General features: G+C 27.4%; 1 protein-coding gene across 2 annotated transcripts in view; it reads left to right on the top strand.

The window, feature by feature from the left end:
• LOC111035358 (ankyrin repeat and death domain-containing protein 1A-like) overlaps positions 1-21,272 on the top strand; it is an 86,918-nt gene that overhangs the window by 21,335 nt on the left and 44,311 nt on the right. The window contains exons 3-4 of one of the 2 annotated variants that reach the window (XM_022316942.1): positions 14,579-14,712; positions 15,725-15,828. In XM_022316942.1, coding sequence (XP_022172634.1) covers positions 14,607-14,712; positions 15,725-15,828 — 210 coding nt within the window. In that variant the 5' untranslated portion in view covers positions 14,579-14,606. Of the gene's footprint in view, positions 1-14,578; positions 14,713-15,724; positions 15,829-21,272 lie in introns of those variants that run through there. The other variant, XM_022316943.1, reaches the window with a different exon arrangement.

Raw genomic sequence — 21,272 nt, 5'->3', positions numbered from 1 at the left:
TAATATCAAAAATAATTACTATGCCTACAATATATATTGTTTTTTATTTTATAATGTATTCGTATATAATATGTTCCTATGACTATTTTTATATTGTGCAATCTACAAATATCACAGATAATTACTATATCTACATATTTATTTAAGGTTAATTGTTATTTTATTTTATAATATTATGTTCCTATGACTATAATTATTCTGTGCAATCTCAACATAATATCAAAAATAATTACTATGTCTACAATATTTATTGTTTTTTGTTTTATTATTTATTCATATATAATATGTTCCTGTGACTATTTTTATTAAGTTTTGTAATGTAAATTGATTGTAAAAATAAATTGATTAATTTACTAATTTGTGTTATGGTGATTTTTTTATATTTTTAATTTGAATAATGAAAAATGAAAATTTAATAAACATTTAGTATCGATAATGATAGTAATCGATAATAATATCGATTATATGCACTATCGATTATATGCACTATCGGTTTTTGTTGCAAAAGAGGTTCAATCGCTGCGCTAGTGTATATTTGTTTTCTATGGTCTTGACCTATATAATTATACAGAAGAGAGGTTACCTACTTTATCTCTTTTTACTTATTATTTGGTTTAGTATTGCACTTGCATAAAGTATGAGAAAAATCACAAATTATATAAATTTTGTGCTCGACAATGAATAAGTATTTTGATGGATCATATAACCCGAGATCGCGCAGAAAAGAAAACTCAAATACCAATATTATCATACACCACAACACGATTATTTTAGCACGTCATCCGAAAAGCAACTCTCGATTCAAGTTCCTCCCCATCACCGTCTTATAGAATACAATAAAAGCTACTTCATTTTCGTTTTTTTTTTTTTACAAATGGGCGATGGTCCGTCACTTCGCGTTGTTATCGCATCTCTTTAGAGTCAATGAGGTTAGGTTTATTTAGAAAAGGATGGAGTTTTCAGAGAAGCAACTGTTGGTGGTCCAAAACTAGAATATAAGAGAGGAGTCTCTTCACATTTGTCCCCTGCTATTAAGAAATCTTATTATTGAAATCATCTATTTATTTGTTATCTCTATGTAGATAATTTATACTTGTTTCTATATCCATTGGAAATTATTTATTTATTTATGGTTTTTATAATATTATTTATAAAATATTTATACGACCTTATAGGCTCAAGTAAAGCACATAATTTAAGTATACCTACTATACATTTTGATGATGTAGAAAGGACTAACGAGTTTATGTTAACAGTTCTAGTTGTATTACATAATAAATACATTTTAAAGAACTAAATTAAATATTACAATTTATAAAAATTAATAAAAAGAAAATTTAAATTGAACTATTGAAGTCAATAATACTTAATACCTAGTATACTTTACGTATAGTCGTATAGACATAATCAAAAGTAAATATTATAGAATCTTTTAAAGACAAACGGCATTTTGCACCAATTAGATCAACGTTGCTTAGTTTGTTATATTTTTGGGAGATATGATTGGGCTATAATCTCCAAATAAAGTACGGTTGGAGTTTATTAAGAATGTAGGATAATAACGAGATGGGACTTATTACGAGGTGTACGAGGACATGATATTATAATGTTTATTTAAACTTGTATTTATTTTAATCATGCCATAATCAAATATTATTATTATTGTAATTTGAGCTTTAACCGTTATTAGATAAACATTCACTTTACTCTACATCACAGTATACTCTTATTATTACTTATTTATTTACATATTATCTATATTTTTTTAATAATCTATATTAATCTACATTAATTTATAAAATTTTGATTGTTTGGAAAAAATTGAGATCATGTTAGTAGAAGTTATAACGAAATATATACTTGGGTGTTGTGGAGTACAAGCAGATCAGATAATTTTAATAAAAAAAGATAAGAATAAGGTACCGACGCGCATGAACTTATGTCTGTAAACAACAATTTAGTTGCACGTTGGCAAAGTTGTATACATCCAGCCCACGAGTTCAAAATATAAACATGATATACATTTTGTATACTGATTATACTAAACTATTGTGCCTTATGTTTATTATTAATTATTATTATATTGTGCTTCATACAGTACACAAACGTCAAATACTGATAATATCTGCATTACGGGTGGGGTTGCAGAAATGAGCCGTCATTTGTTAACATGGACATGAGCTAAAAGTTAGCTGTTGGGTTAAGTTAAGAAAGGTACATCTAACATTTAAAATTAAAAAATATTGTTTCCCAAACGTGTATCTAAATAATATAATGGATCTGAGAACTGCAGGAAATCGTAGGCGCGTAGCTATGTCACCATGGAGCCAGTCGGGATTTAAACATAATAATATTATGCGTATTGCGGATACTAAGCCGAGCTCAAAAATGTAATTAATTTTTTGTTTTGAATGGATTTATCAACATGTCGAAAATAATATAACACGGGGTGTTCATAGTTCATGACGGTTCGTGCAAAATTTATACCGTCAGACATCTGAGGTGATTATATTATCATCCGACGACCATACCTATTCGTGTCGTATGCCGGCAAGAAGAGATTATTGTAATGCAATTATTATAATATATAATAATATTGCGTCTAGGCCGAATGGGTCTTGCTGTGTTGTCCACAAAATATCACCCTTTGATGTGACGGCTTGAGCGTCCCTATCGTCTGTTTTCGAGAATGTTTCCGGACCAGACGTCGGTACAGTAGAAGACGGCCGCGACGACGAGTGCGCTGGCTGAGTCGGCGGGAGGGGGAGGGGCGAAATCAACCCTTCGCGTTGCCGCCGGCGTGTTGTTCAACCTTTGAAGTTACCACCCAAAAGTCCTGAGATTTTGAGGGCCGGTACGAATATTATTATATTATAACGCCCAGACGTCTGTATAAATAACATATTTTTTGACGTTTTTACTTTCAATAATAATTATGACGACAACACTGACGAATCCACATCGTGCAGACAATCACGCGATACGATTGTCAGCCGCGAACGGCCGTATAATTTATTTATCAGTCTATGCATGATGATCATAATGATATGTGTTTGGCTGTTTTGTATAATAAATAATAATCCAATATAACTACACCGTTATTCGTTATTACCTATAATATATATATATATAATATATATATATAGAACGGGTTCAGCTTTTATTGCGATGTATAAATATTACACCAACGATATTCGTGTACGTACGAGAAGGGGTGAGGGTGAGGGGATGTGGGTTAGGCATTGGCCATATTATAGTGATCGCATACAGATAACTTGCACGTTGTGAAATTGTTTATCTATATATTATAGTTTCTATCTTCTACCCGCAATCTATTTTGTGGAGGAGTATTTCCAATTTTAACACTGCAATATATGCGCGGCTTACGATTTACGGGGGTGTAAACATTTTGGTAGGTAACTTGTAGATTATAATATATTTATATAATGACTATATTGATTCGATATAACTACACCGTGTCTATTGTACGTGTATTATTTTTAATGTATGGAAATAATAGGACTGCCATAATCCTAACATATAGTAATATAATGATATAATATAATGTTACTTATTCGTAAAGGCTCAATCTCGTCAATTGCAATTTTAACTGTATTAATTATTGTTTATTGATTTAATAGTTCGAAAAACGTTATAATATATTATATCAATTATTGAATTCACAAAGTTAGTAAAGGACATCAGAAAGACAAGTGAAAAGTTTTCTTATTTTAGCTACTTACACGAATCAAAATATCATAAAATCTCGTTGCTAAAAATAATTATGAATATAATATAAATAATAAATATCTAGTGACCGATTTTTTACTGGAAAATGTATGATTAGATTTCATGATTCAATAATTTTAAGTGGTATATTATAAAATATAGCTGTTTAAGTTTATTAGCTTGTAATAAGTAATAACTTTAAAAACTAAAAATACTAATGCAATATAATTCTCAAACCAAAATATTGTTTCGTGTGACCTAATATGTTTTGGTACATCATTAGAGATATAATTCAGTTATATTCAGTTATTAACTGAATTGTTAATTTAAAAAATCGTTTCTTAGTTTCATATGGCAGTTGTAAGGTTTAAAATAGTAAATGTTTAAAATTAGTATTATATCGTACCATACTGTATTCAACAAACGTTTATAGTTGATATTATTATAATATTGAATATTTCGTTCGTTCTTTGTACTTATTATAGTAAAATAATTGAATATTTATTTTTATGATGCTATTAAAATTATTTCATAACACTTCTCGAGTAAAATTTGATACATTTCAGGTGTGAAACATTTTTATGACATCGAATTTAGTGAGAAATTACACGCAAAAAACATACTCACGTTTTTAATTGAATATTCTGAAGCCACATATTTTTTGTTCATGTCAGTGAACCAATACCTAGATAATTATTTTAAAAATGTAATGCAAAAAAATATTAATTATAACAACAATAATGGGGTAATAATAATGTACCACAATATAGTTTAGCGGTATGTCCTATCACTTGTCATCTATAAATTGGAAACGGTTATAAAGTTATGAACAAAAGAAAAATTAAAAATATTTTTTAAATATTTAGTCTTTTATATTATTCATACACATTGAATTGTTCAGTAAATTATCCTTCTTGGGAATTGAAAACAAAATATGTATGGGTAATGGGCTGACATTTAAAAATAAAATTTCTAAAACAAAAATGATAAAAATGTAATTTCCTTAACTAAGTAATACACATTACATTCTATAGTTTCCTCGTTTATACGATACCATGAATACAAAACACAATGAAAGACTTCTTGGAATTGTTCTTACGCGAATTGATAAATCTATTTGATTCCGTTATGCGTATTGAATAAGAAAATCAAACGCATCTCTGTTTCTAAACTATTATAACATTATATGCGTAGGTACTGTAACGACCATATTTAAGACCTAACTTTTAACAATATATTATATAATACATGCGCAGTCTTCTTAAAACATACAAATAAAACTACACATATAAACTACTAATCATATATTATTATATAATACTCTATACATGCAATTTAAAATCAAACAAGAACAATAGAAATCTAAAATTGAATAGGTGCCTATAGGTAAAAGTTTATTGTTTAGATAGGGTACCATTATGTATAGGCATTCGCCATGCCATATCAATTATTAAAACGATAGTTGATAACATTTTAGCGGCTTCCTTTGTGAAGAAACTTTAACAAACAACTATCAGACATCGATTGTATTTGCGTTTAAATGGAAATGCCGTTAAGCAATAAAAATAAAGGTTCTACATCATAATATTGGAAAATAAGTTAATTTCGTAACCATTGTATTAAATTCAACAAAATATTCTTTTCTGCTATACATACTACATACTTAATCGATTTTATGTAATATTTAACATATTTCACGTTTAGATATCCATAGTATGTAATAGGTACTCAACTAATCTGGATGATTTAAAATATTATTTTTAGACATTGAAAATGAATTATGTTGTAAATTGTAATACATGATGATTGCTAGACTGACACTGTGATAAGTAATATAATATTTAAATATTTAAAATAATAATAAAATACAATAGGTGATTAAAATTCATACTAGGGACGAGCATGAAATCCGAACATCTGAAAAACCCGGATTTCCTGAACTATCCAGATTCACGGGTTTGGTTTTTGTTTTCATCTAGCGCAAGAAAACACTACATTAGACATACTTCACCGGAAATAAGATACATTAAAACAATTAGTTGAAATTAAATGTATGAGAATATAAAAATGGGTCATTAAACGACAACATTGAGTCGGATATCCAAATTATTTGGGCAATCCGTGAAATCCGGATTTTATAAATTCAGGTAATCCGGAGTTTTAAAATCCGAATATGCCCATCAACTAGTTTATATTATAAATTTTGAGCTTTATAATATGTGTCATTAATTATTTTTTTAAAACATTTAAACTATTTAAACAAATAGCAATTGAAAATAATTGCTTTATTAAAAAAAAAAACGTGCAAGTATATTCATCTGTTAAAGTTTATAGGGCAATTCGAAAGTAATAAGGAATATCAGGAAAATGTATTAATCAATTCTAGTTCACTTTAAATTTATATATTATACTAGCTGATCCCGTTCACTTTGTTGCCCGTTAAAAATGCCAACTTTATATGAGACTCGATGGTGATAATGCGAGCAGTATATTATGCTTACCTGCTGTGTATTATTGAAATAATATTTTTTATATTTATTTTAATTGCGGACGCGCCGATGAGCGGCTATAGGTGCAACTCAGCCACCTTGGTAGGCAATGTGTGAAAATTCAATTGTATTATGCATGCTTATACCTGATCTGCCTGATGAACCACTGGAGGCAACCAATAAACAAAAAAAAAATAACAATTTCTACTAAATATATTTATATTGCTCCTATAACCAATAGCAATCTTATATAAACAAATATTTTCTTCGTAAATCTTAAAATCTCTATTTGAGCAACTCCTCGGGTCGGACCTATCGGGTCCAATTTTGAATCTAAACTATCCAGGATTGTGTCTTGTTAGATTAGTAAAATAAAATAAAATAAATTAAAATTGTACTCGCGCAGTTTTTCTGCAGGTAACGCAAACAACGGAAAATGAAAAATGAAGTCTTAATAATCGAATAATCATATTACATATAGATAAAACCTAAATTTCATCTCTATTATCGATTATTGCGTTTTATGTAAAGAGAATATTATGGCTGTAAATAAAATCGTTCGAAATAAAAATGATACGAAAATTATCACTTTACAAAATTTAAACTTTACTTTATATAGTGAAACATTATATTAATACCTAATATGCAATACACGATATATTTCTCCACGTTAATCCATTTTTTGGTGTTGGCCGGGGGTCCCATTTTAACGATTAATTATGTAATATGGACAATTTTATAAGCTAAAGCTTTCTGTAGCTTTTTCAATTCATAAAAACATTCCGGAACTCAAAAAATAAATCATCAAAACAATTTAAAAAAATTGTTTTTCCAATATATTTTTTCGTAACAACCTTCTCCTGGCAATTACGAACAATTAAAAAAATTTGAGATAAATCGGCCCAGCCGTTCTCAATTGATGAATTGTTATACATTGTTGGCTCCATTTTTATATTACGAGTATATAGATTATATATGAAGACAATTTAACTGTATTTTTAGAATTATAAATTATTTATTTTGTTTAGGGATATAGCCTATTACATCACAATAATTTAAGTTATAGAAACTGACAAATAAACCATAAAATGTACATAAATAAAAGTATACGACTTCTAAAAAAAACAATATAATATGTAAGTATATTTTATCCGACTATTATATTTTTTTTTAGTAAGACGTACAAAAGGTTAATGTTCGGAGAACTTAAAGTCAGGACTTTAATATATTCCATTGACGACATTAGTATACCCGACAGTTGTTTAAAAAATCGGGTATTGATGGACGATGGTCGTCAATTTTTGTTAAATTACATTGAAAATACAATTTTAAAACTATCGCCGACGGAAAATTATTAACTTAAGCCTACGAAATCTGAACTAGTTTACTGATAGAACATTTAAATCAACCCATCACTGTTTCATCAAATAGGTACATTGACATGTGTCAAAAATAACTAAATACTAGTTAGGTATACAATGATTTCTGTTTAAATGAGACATATATTTCAGAGTTCACACAAAGGTTATTTCAGAGAATTGTAGAACAGCATATTAATTCAAGTCTAAAACCGATAATACCTCGTTAAACGAATTCAAAATTCTTGGTGAAAAACTGGTGTGGACAATGGACATGTATGTTCAAATTATTCCTAGAACGGTACCTATACAAATATACAACATAAAAGGAATTCGCATTAGAAATTTGAGATTCATTACATCCGCATTGGCTTTCGTACCGGAAACTACATCATTGCTGCTTTTTAAGTACTATACGACAGCACATTTACCTTAGTAATGAAAATATTTATCAACCGCTGTACAATCATCAGTTGGAAGATGTTTGGATCAGTCGACCAAGTAGAAGAAAATAGAGAAACCTTAGATTTAAGATTAAATTATGAAACTATTATACCTAAACTTTACCGCAACTCAAACTGGTATGCCAAGAACAAACAACTATATACTGAAGGGTGAAATAGGGATTTAATACATCAGTTGGTTCATGCCTTCCAGCTCTTTTAAATTTTATTAAAGCTATTAAAAAAAGAAAAAAAAATTAAATTAAAATAAATCAGTATATACATATTACCTAGTGGGTAATATATTTATAACTTCCAAAAAGAAAAAAGGATGTAGTTAAACATATGAAAACATGAGACCAACAACAAGGTATCTCCAATTAATTAAATTTTTCAAGAGGTATCTATTTGAAAATGTTTTAAAAAACTTGAACAAATATATTCTTAGATCCAACTTCAAATCATTTAAGTAGTAGCCAGATAAATATTATTAAAATAAACTTTTTATGATCTCAAAACGAAAAAGTAAAATCTGTTATCAAAAACTAGTTTCCTCCAAAATATAGTCTCAGGTCTTCACATTCAAGTCATTGTCGATGATCACTAGAATAAAGAATAATTTAATATGTTTTTAATAAGTTTAGTATCGTCTATAATTTATTTTTAGTTGGGAAATGTTATGTATTTTATTTATTTTGATGTATAAATATTGTGAAATTTTATATTTTTATTATTTCACTTATATTATTATTTTGAGTGTTACTGCTGGGTGATTTCTAAAAAAAAAATAATATTATAATTGGTCATTGTTGACAACAATATAAATAGGATACTATAATTTACGAGTGCGTATGAACGGGTAAGGCTATACCTAATGAAATTACTTAAATAATATTTTGGTAATCTCCGATTTTACCTTTCGTGATTTATTTATTCCTCTGTTATGACTTTCAAGATTGTCAGTAAGTTGTCACCCAGCTTTTATACATACGATTTAAAACGTTTACATAATATTTTTTTTATAAACTATATTTTATTTAATATTGTGTATTGGTAAAAGAAAATAGTTTAAAGCTTTTACGATTCGTTCTGTATATACATTACTCATGTATGTGCTGCTATTATAATTCATAAGTGATTCCGGAACGATTTCTGTGCATCAGACATATTATTATATCTATGTATTATATTCCACGCAATAACCCTCATCAATGCGAACATATTATATATTATATGTACCAATATATAGGTACCTAATATAATAATATACCACACAAGTGTATTAGAGATCCTACTTGTGATGTGTACCATGAACTACAATATAATAGTGGAGTGTGTAGGTCACATGTCTGCGAACACAATACGATGGCATTCAATGATGGACGTGCAACCAAGTAGTTTCCAATTACAATTGCTCTCTGTTTCAGCAATGTTTGAAATTTAATGATTTGTCCGTGTGTGTTTGAACGTGTTTACATGTGATGGCGAATGGTAATATTAAACACTTACGTCAATATATTGTATGTATTACTCTTTATTGATGTACATTTAAATATTTTGCAAAAGTCGTATCTCTGCAGATTTCGGTAGTAACTAATTTGTCAACCAGATAATCAATAGATATTTGATAGTGATGCTAATACAGTTATAATGGAATTAAACACCCCTGTCGTCGTGCTCTTTTCCGTCGCAAACGCAAACAAAAAAAAACTCATGGTTACCACGGCTCACCAGAAACTCGAAATCAGAGGCATTCAAACACCAAAAAAACATTGTACATCTATCTCTATTTGTATTTAAGGGGTCCTTGACTACACCTGCCACTTTATGGCTAAGTTAAGAATCTTTGAAAAAGACACACTGTAAAAAATAATAATATTAACAACTTAACATTTTTTTAAATAGTTTTTATGCATAATATTTTTATCAAAAATATAGTAGGCATCTTTAAATAAAATATAATATGACCTTTACTACTTTAATATTAACATCATATTATATTTTTTGTAAATTATTTAAACTTTGTAGGTAAATAATGTCACAGTATAAATGGTCCTTTCGTTTAATTTCTCTATTTATCAACAGTATTATGAAATGTCTAGACGGTCAAAATATGTAAATAATGGATAATGGAAAACGTGTCTGACCCAGTGGTCTTTCATTTTACCTTTTATAATAATTCTTCCCACGATATAACAGAAAAATAAACTTGTAGGAGTCTACACCTACTAAAAAAAAGGTTACCTACAGCAAATAAGGTTTCATCATTAGAAAACATAACTGTGTAAATGCACATATAAGTACCTACTGCATTTTTTTTGTTTAAAAATAAAATCCAAATTTAAAAATAATTTCAATATAGAAACTAGAAAGTAATTAATTGTATTTTATGATGACATCCTGGCTTATGGTTTGTATTGAATACATATCCTGCCTATTTGTACAGAGTTATATTTATTTTATTGTTAAACAGTTTTGTAATAGTTATTCTTAAGCTTACGATTAACATCGTTATCATAAATATGATTACAGAATTGGTGGAATTTCATGCATTCTATGGATTAATTTAATTTAATTTTTTGAAATTACGAACATTAGTTAAATTTGGCATCAGTAAGCAATAGCTAAATCGAACTGTCAATTTCGTATTTCATTTGTTGGATACAGAATAAATATTATAAACTTTTTTTTTTAATAATACTGTCAATATTTTTCATCTTGGATATCTCTCATAAACATCTCTCATATTTCTTATTTTTGATTGAAAATATGATCATTTTATTTATTTATTTATGTATACATACAGTTTGTTATAGACAACTTATGATACTCAAAATATAAGTCCTTTGATAAAACAAAGATAATGTTTTATTTTTTCTAACAAAAAACATTTTATTCTTTGACCATTCTACGTAGAAATTACATAGAATTGCGACTATACAACAATCTAAATTTACATGGTAATGGTATTGAAAATATCTTAAAGATCGTATCGAAATATATATTATTTAATTCATCAAAATATTTTCATTAATAACTTGCAAGCAAATTAAACAACTTACGTTAAATATTGGTTTAGAAAATGTAAAAACAAACAATTATGAACTAAATAAAATTTATAATATATTGACTTCAAAATTATTTAATTAAATGAATGCACGATTTTATAGTTTGTGTAGTGTGTCTACATAAGTGATCCATTTGAGCTGCTTACTGTAGTTGTTATTGGATTTGATTAGATTACTGTATCGTATAAATAACGTACATGTACTCGTATGCATAAGAATATAATATTATTACATTTAATTATTTAATTTAAGTATGTTCTATGATTATCTGAATTACGACGAATATTGTAAGTTAGAACATGATAATATAATATAAAAGAAAAAAAACAAATTACAACCACGACAATATACCTGCTGCAGAGAGACTTATCTGGAAAATGTTGCAATTAAAACGAAGTATATGAATATAAAGCTGGGCCATCTAATATACAGACACTAATAATAGGAAGATATGCCAAGATCGTATAAAGTTATTGAGTGTAACTTATACGAACAGACAAAATAAAATAAAGCGACTCTGTATAATAAACACAGTGTGCACCACTGTCTCCTCCATTAAGAAGACAGAATTATCTATTTACTTTATTCGTTACATTGTCATTTTCAACAATAATCTGCCAGATTTAGCTACGCAATGAAAATTATTTTATAAATTAATAATTCAAGTACCATAAATAATAAAAAAAAAATAGATAATACTATAGTATACATGCATTGCACCTTAATGCATTGTACAATAAAATGTATATTGTGCATATATGGCTCTACTAGGTACTTACGTCGTATTACATTATACATTGTAATACTGTAAAACCTCTTTATAACGGACCCCTTATAAAACGAAAACCCACTTACAGCGGAAAATAACAACATTCGAGTATAACCTATATCCCGTTTATTTTAGTCTCCCTATAACGGAAACTCCTTTATAGTGGGAGTCTCAATTGGTGTCGAGTGATTCAGCAATAAGGAGATTTTACTACACACAATAATATATTTTGTGCTTCAATAAAATCATTAATTTTTTTCTTACTTTTCATAATATTATGATATAATATAATTAAAAAGCGTGTTTCTTAAATTTAAGTTTTTATTAAATTTTGATCGTTAAAAATGGTTTTCATTTGAGTCGACATTGTGGGTCTACAATATTAATATTATAATAGCTAAGTATGGATCAGGTCATGTGAAGTAAAACATAAATGTGACATTTTTATATAATTCACGACATGATTTTAATCTACGTATTTTTTTTCATTTTTCTTTTATATTCTCTGACAAAGGTCTCAAAAGAAAATTAGATAATATCTTCAATTTTTTTTATTTTTAAGTGGTTTCGAGCATGTGATCATAAAATTGCTGAATAACAAAAAAATCACCATTGTACACTATTGTCATGTAAATATATACAACCCCTGAAGTAGGTATTTTAAAATACTTCAAACTAAGTGCATACTTCAAAATACAACAGTATTAATTACTAAAGTGAGTATTATTTTTAATTTTTATGTTAAACATTTTACACTATTTAGTATTTTCATTCTGTTAAACTAAAAAGCATTAAAAAAATTAAAGCATCAACTTTTTGAATCGATGTATTTAAGTACATTTCAATTTAAAAGATTGATGTGCACTATTTGTTTTCTGCCTCTGACTTAAGTTCAACATACTGAGCATTTTGAAAACTATAACAGAACCAACCTTGAGTTTTTGAATTAAAAATAAAAGTGAATGAACATTATATAATCAAACTTCAAATTATGAAAATGATGTATTATCGTTGCCACGTTGGCTTTTTTATGGTATTTTGATATTCTATGACAAATCTAACCATATTTTAATTTTATATTTTACAAACTTATAATTCACTTAAATATTTGAATATCAAAAAATCTATCGCATCTATTAACAAGGATGTTTCGAGCTTAAGTTTTATAATAGGTCAATCCATTCTTATATTATTCGTAGCAGCACAAGATTGGGATTCTGGCTAAACGAAATATTGTGTAAAATAAATAGCGGCCACACATCGAAATATAATATTTTTAATTTTATATTATTCAACTTAGAGTTTTAAATTCCTAATATGGATCATGTATTTTAGAATAGTTCAAATTACTACACTGAGATGCCTCTCGATAAACTTTAATAACTGTCGAGGATGTGATTAAAAAAAAAAGGTTAATTTATTTATTGGAAGTACCCTTTTTGATTCTATACTGAAAAAATAATTGAAGAAATCAATGCATTAAAATAATGAGATACCATTAGTTAATGGTTACCTACCTAATGTTTGGGGATTTGTATATGTGAACAAATAATTGAGTAGTATTATGATAATGTAGCCTATATGTATTGTATTGTCTCATTATTAGTGTTTTGTAAAATAAAACAAGGCCGGCAATAAGACATGGATAATATCAAAACAATATTATTATTATGTGGAATAAAGTTTTCAACATTTTATGTGCACCCTCACTTTGTTTACCGAAAACAAAAATAACAATATTATTATTTCTATAATATAATGAATGTAGTTCTCATAACTGCCGTAATATGTTACGCGTCATGTACAATTAAATCAAATTGTGTTTTCGTTTAAGGTTACCATTTTACAACCTGTGTTTTTATTAGGAAAAAAAATTAACCTTACTTACTATATTTTATGCATTCTTCGTGTTATGACAAGTTTTTACGTATTTTAAGTTCCAAATGAAAGACGATGAAAACAAAATTTTATTGAGAAAGTTTTGTTATGACTGGGTTTCGAGAAATTACTACAAGTTTAAACAGTTTTAATTGACTCACTTTTATTTTTAATTATCTTCATCACATAAAATTAATTATATACATTTTTATTCATCAGTAAAAAAAAAAAACCCATAATAATTATTAGTAAATATTGTGAGTATTGATTAATAATATTATATTTAAATATTATGAAATATGCAGCTAAATATTATACGTCATTTTCCGTTTTGCAATAGGAAAATTGTATAACATAGTACGTCATACAATTAATATAGTACATACTGTATGTACGTACCATTCTTACTTTCTATAAAATATCGATTTCGTATGAAAACGAATTGATTTGTTAAATCTGTCGTTTGCACCAATTACATAACAGCTAAAGACAAAATAAAAAATCTTAAATTACATAAATATTGTATTTATATATTATATATCACGCATTTACATATCGTCTTTATTATATAACCACGACGATTGGCGGTGATGCGCCCTCGATAAATATTTGTGGAAGTGAAATAATATTATTATCGGCTTAGATGATATGGAGACTATGGTAAAAGCAGTTCGATTTACGATCGTTTATCCCGTTTATCGTCTGCGAGAGAGTACATACTATTGTAATATTTGTTATCGTCTACATTTCAAAACCGCGTATAATGTGCTATATTGGCCTAAATGTTTAAATGCATGATATTAATATTAAACGTTGTGTGTGTGTGTGTGTGTATTGATTTCAGATGCACTCCGGGTAATGCCGGTAATAATATGCTCAGGGTAGACGACTGTGTGGTGTTGAGACGAGTATCCATGGGTGGTGGTGAAGAAAATCCAGAGCCACCAACTGAAGTAGGATGTCGTCGGACAAGCAATGGTTCGTATTATATTGTGTATTGTAATAATAATATATAACTATGAATGCGATTTATCTTTAAAAAATAAAATTTTAAAAAATAATTATAATTTACGGTTATTTATACGTTTTCGAAATGTTCGTTGCTGCTAGTGGAAATCAAAAACTCTAAACGCAGTGCGGTAATTTTAATACAATCAGGCATAATAGTATAAGTACAAAACGTTTAGTACAATAATATGTTAAACAATCTCATACTATTAACGTAATGACAATAGTCAAATTAGACTAATTAAATCCGGCTTGTTTAGCCGACAAGATCGTAATAACGAAACGCACATATCCTCTAATATTGATCAGAAATGTCTACGTATGATATTGTTTGGACGCCGAGTCGTTATTTTATGGCGACAAATTTCTTTTACTCTTAATTATATATGACGAATTTAGAATTCACAGTTAAATGCTGTTACACAATTTAAAAGTGGCATTAGTTGAGAAACTCCTTTAAAATATATATATAAATATGCAGTTATGTGTATTATATGGTAGTATTAAATATTAAAAAAAATATTTACCATCGCATAATAGCATACTGTTTAGCATCTTAACGGTTGAAAATTATTTATCATATTATAAACTCGCGTGACCAATCTATATACTATGTCCCTCTAGTTATAGGTTTGAAATTTCATCAAAATTAAAAAGCATTATTTTCACATCGGTTTTGGTGTGGGAATCATAATATACTTTTTAAAATTGAAAAATAACAGTTTTAAATTCATAGATAACAAAAAAAAAAAAAATAATATTCTAAGCTTATTATTATTACGTTCGTGAATTTCATATTTGACCACTCTTTGTGCCTATGTTTAAATTGTGATATTTAACACTTAATTTACCTACCACAATATTTTTGTTTGAATTTAAAATGATTATTTACGTACTTTCATTATAGTTTCAAGTAAATACATAATTTAATCATTTTCATTATGCTGTACCTACTAAATCATATGTTTTATATTCATTTCAGTACTTAAAAACGAACTTTTGTTACACGAAGCTGTTATAAAAAATGACCCAGATGCCGTAAAAAGAGTAATCAAAGAACCATTAGATGTAAACTCCCGAAATAATGTGAGTAGTGTACCTTAATACTTATTTAATATTATGCATAAATATTATGAAAAATTATTTTATAAATCATTCTTAAAAATAACGATGATAATACAATATTATTGTTATTACATTTGATGAACAGTATAATGGTACTGACCAATTGCTTGAAATTAATTTTAAATAATAAACAATTATGTTTAAAATACTGTAAATATCATGTGACTCATACATAACATAATGAAATTGTTTTGATAAATCAAAAACTATGATACTATAAAGTATTTTGAGCATTCATTAAAATATAGAACTTATAATTCTCTACAGCAATATTTAATTGTCCTTATTTTGTGAAGTCATCAGGCCTTTGATAGAGTTATGAAAATAATATTTTTATTTATAACTTACAACAATATAATATAATATGGATTTATTGGTCAAAATTCAGCTAAGTTATGTCATGCACGTGTTAAGGTGTACGTTCCGATTCACAAGTATTAAGAAACCGTAGCCGTGAAAATAAAACAAACCCCAAATTTATATTAATGAACACAACTGAACTTTTTAAAAATAACATTATTATTTATGGTATCTCCGAGACATCGAAAATGTAAACGAGAACGTGTTTGAAATACTAAAACATTTAAGGTTTAATTTCGAAATCCTTTTTTTGCTTTATGTATAAAACGACTGTATGCAATTAATCAACATATAGTTAAAATTTAAAAACTTCATCAAAATGAAATAAAAATAAGCATTTTATATAGCATAAAATATTAATCCATCTAAATATGACCGAGCGGCTTTACAAGAAACATTCAAATATAGTTATAAGTTTTGGATATTATCTTATAAAGAAATAAAAATATAACTAACTATACAACTTTTATAAATTTGTGCACAAACTTATCAGTATATATGTAGAAATAAGTCCTTAATGAAAATGATAATGTAAAAAATAACTGTATTTCAATGTTCTTTGTCACCACTCGCCAAGGGTAATTTTTTTTGGTAATAAAAAAAAAAATTAAAATTTGTATTTTTTTTTTATATAATTATTTAATCAAAAGCTTCATATAATGTACATTTTATGGTATTATAATGTGTCAAATTGGTTTGTATGAGTCGAAATAATATTATTTGTAGAAGAATTAAATGTGTATTAAATTGTACAATTAATACATATAATATTATGAACTGCATAATAGGTATCATAGGAAAAAAAAACATTTTCAATTATTTACCATTGTAGTAAGTACTAGTAGCGATTGTAAAAATAATGTATTATTGTTTTCAAATATTTTTGATACAGTGTTATTAATCTTTAAATTTTCCGAGTACCCCGTGGTGCGTTTGAAACTCTTTTGTAAGTAGTGTTCCGGATTTCCAATTGTTTTTATTATTATTATATAAAGTCGTTGCACCATGGAATACCCCATGTTGTCAAATCCCTGTTGCCTTTAACGTAATATTTGTTGAAGGTATATTGATTTTTTTTGTGATTTAATAGTAATTATTAAAGATTTCTTTATGTACCATCATGGAAATGATCAAACCGAATTACCCATGAACTTAGTACTGTGAAATTCATAATTATGTTTATGGCTATTAATTTTATTTTCTCTGTCATTTATTATTTGTTTAACACCCATCGAGTTTTTTTGTAGAACTTAAGATTCATAAATCCATAAAAATGTAAGCTATTTGATGATCAGGCAAAAATATTAAAACTCATATTTTGCTTCATTTAATTTAACAACAGTTTATTCCAGATTTGTCCAGACTTTTAACATACTCATTCTTCCCAATAAAAAATCAATAAACTGTTACCTACATTTATGTAGTTGTATAGATACTTTGTTTATTATTTTACATAAAGCAGATTAAATCAATTTGATACAACCCACATGGCAAATGGGAGTTATTAAATTATACAGGAATAATGGAACAATGACTATTTTAAAATAACTACTATTGTCTTGTCAAATCGCTAGTAGCGCGAAAAGTGAACCTATTCAAATGAACGACGAAAAAAAGAAAACCAATTAAACCTATAATTCCAAGCATAAAATAATAGTATATTATATTATAGTATTAGAATATTTCCACTGGCCGACTCAGACAAAACCAATTCAAACATCTTAGCGTATTGCTCTAACAACAAACAATAACCAAACTGTTTAAAATGTAGCTTAAAAGCATATGCCAGACAACTGTTAAGAACTTCCCGAAGAACCTTATTTGAAGACCCTTCTTGTTTATAAGGTGGAACGAAGGGGGAGGAATAATAATCAATAACATAGAACAAAATACCACGTAGTATATATTAATAGCATCCTAGCTATAACCATCATAAAAATAAAATTGATACTTTTTAATAACTTATGTACTATACATCAAATTATCAAAAAACGAATAATATCAGGTAAACATCCCTTCTTGAGTGTAAGCCAGATTATAACAAGTGTCGAGCACAGTTGACAACAACAAAAAATACATATATACATTATACATAATATTATATAAGATACAATATATTTAAATCCATCTAGATGATACAGTAATAAATATTAATGTTTGAATGTACCTACCTATCATAAATAACTTTTTATCTAGACATATACATGAAACATTTTTTTAAACAAATAATGGCGATATGTGTGCACTCGTGAATATCTTATGTAATCCTATTATTTACATTCTTGTGTTAATATAAATCAGACTAGAAAGTTATTATTTTATATCGTCCATGCCTTTTTTAATTCATGTATAATATTATAAATTCTTGTATTTAATACCTTTTTGTAAGCACAATACACTTGAAAAACAATGAATAACAATACATGATCTTCAAATGTGTGTCGTAATATTTCTTTATTGTTTGCATAGTTGTCAACTTCAACAGAATACAGAAATATATAAGTTACTTAATTAAGATAGAGTGTGATAATAACCTGCTTATAACTAATAGAATTTTGTTTAAAAAAATAAAATAAAAATTCATCATTAAATGTTTCATAACATAAAAAGTATTAATACATTAGTTTAAATGAGGACTAGTCAAAGAATAGCTTAATTTTATTTATCTAGAGGGGTGTACATGTTATCTTAGATGATAATCTAATAGTAATTTCCTTATTAGTCAGCATAAGATAAAGGTGAAGTAGTTTTTATATAATCACTGCTCAATTATTATGATTTTGAAAATAGCGTGACATGCAAAGGGAAAATACTTGAAACCCGATAACGTCAAAATATCTTCTATACAATTTTTGCATAGAATAAGCTATATACCATAGGGTATATAAAATGCTAAAAGAATCAAAACAAAAGCGATGCATTTGAGTGGCTTGTTTATAGTTTTAACATACAATGAAATATGTATACTGTATAGGTGTTAGACGAAAAAACTGATATGAAAACCAGGGGAGGAGAAAATAAAAATTGACACGAATCCGGCATTCTTAAAGTTGGATTTCAGAAATACCTCGGAAAAAATAAGCAAAAACAACATCTACCGCTACCGTCTGGCATACATAATATTACGTATGTACCAGACGGAAAAGGACCGCTGATATCCCAAACGTCATGAATGCAATCTAAATGTTTGGTCCGAATTGACAACCCGTTATTGTAAATTCGTGTCTTGTGTTTAAATATTCAATTCGATTTATCGTGTATCTTCTTGTGATATTAATGTAAACATAGTACCTACCAACGGCCGAGCTGTCAAAATGAAATAAAACAATAAAAAATAAAATAAAAACGATCTATATATTATACATTTTTCACGCGCAGGTATAATGTCGAATGTTTTTTTTAATAGACATTCATATATGTTATTAGCCGTCATTTATTATAAATGGTTGGCTATAAATATACATTATTGTAACCCATTTGTCTATGTAAATAATATTAGCTGCAATAATAATTATGCCACCAGTTTCATTTATCTAAATTATTTGATAAACAATATTTCTAAAACATCCTTGACCTTTTGAACAGGTATTGATTATTATATTTTAAAAGTCATATTATTGGCCTCTGTGCATTATTTTATCAATATACTTACATACCTTGAAAGAAAACCACTTAATCCATGAAAACCTCTGAACGTTTTTGATGTGATTTACTTATTTTTCTTATCTACAGTCAACTGTTTTGAGATCATTTTTCCTGTTTGAACTTGAATCTCGATTTTTGTTTTTTGATTTCTAACTTTTCTGATGGATTACAAAATTAGGAGACTGAATTTACAGTTTTATATAATTGTTTGATATAATGTTGAAAATGTTTGCATAGAGTCGGGGAGCTAACTCCATGTATGATAATAATAATATAATACGTTAATACGTATTTTTTTTTATGAAGTTCATGAAAACAATTATGATGGCACGGCGTCTTGGATAGGCAATTTCGCTACATAACTGTCTTGCGTCCTCTTTTGATCAACATATTTTACACGCCGAACACTGTAATGTATTAAATATTAATATTATATTCCTAGATCCTAGACATATGTTACACGTTTACGACTGCAGTACATCCTATTCCACTCACCTAGTCAGAATTTATCTTAACGCTTTTATAAAATATATGTATAAAAAAATACCGGCTACACGAACTTTGAATCCAAACCGACGCAGAACACATTTTTACCGCCTGATTCCGATTCACTGGATGTTATTAAATCACCTTTACATCGATCATATACTCTGGTGCTAATATAACATTATAAAAAACATATCATGTCATAATATTATATCACCCGATCAGATATTGTGCGTCCGTAACAAGAATAAGATAACAACGTTATTATTATTTTTGCGGTAAATTTCACTGGTAAATTTGTAATATTATTCTCAAAAGTCGTTCGTAAACGTATCGTGTATATGACAATATAAAATATGTATGCGGAACACGTCTTAAAATAAGAGTCAACGGCGGTTAAAATAATAATATGTAAGTCTGTTATCTACTACTGGCATTACTTTAATATTATTGTATGGTCAAAAATGTTGGATTTAAATATTTTAGATTACATTTTCTATCGGTTACCATCGACGATATTTACTTATCATATTCTATTTAAATTAGCTAATAACCCGAGTAATATGTAAAATAGAAAGGTTTTATCAAATTCTGGAGATAAGAACAACATGGTATATAAAGTCAGTACACAGCGGATTGTTCCAATCAGAGAATTATTCCTCTCTCATGTATTATTTCGATGTAATTATTTTGAAGATTATTCTCACTTACTTTCATACGATTATTATAGCGTACACGTATATATACATGTTACGTTAAGTAAGGTAGTTCATTTTGCTAAAATGCAGTAGCAAATTACTAAAAATGTTCCTAAATAAAATGTAGTAGCTATGAAGATATTAGATTTATAGTAAAAAAAATTTGATAGTTTACAGCATTCATTGTCTTCGTGTACTTTATAATGTGCGATGTTA

This window comes from Myzus persicae, unplaced genomic scaffold (assembly GCF_001856785.1).
Source record: "Myzus persicae strain clone G006 unplaced genomic scaffold, MPER_G0061.0, whole genome shotgun sequence".
In the NCBI taxonomy this organism is placed as follows: Eukaryota; Metazoa; Arthropoda; class Insecta; order Hemiptera; family Aphididae; genus Myzus; species Myzus persicae.
This window is presented reverse-complemented; position numbering and strand designations above follow the sequence as displayed.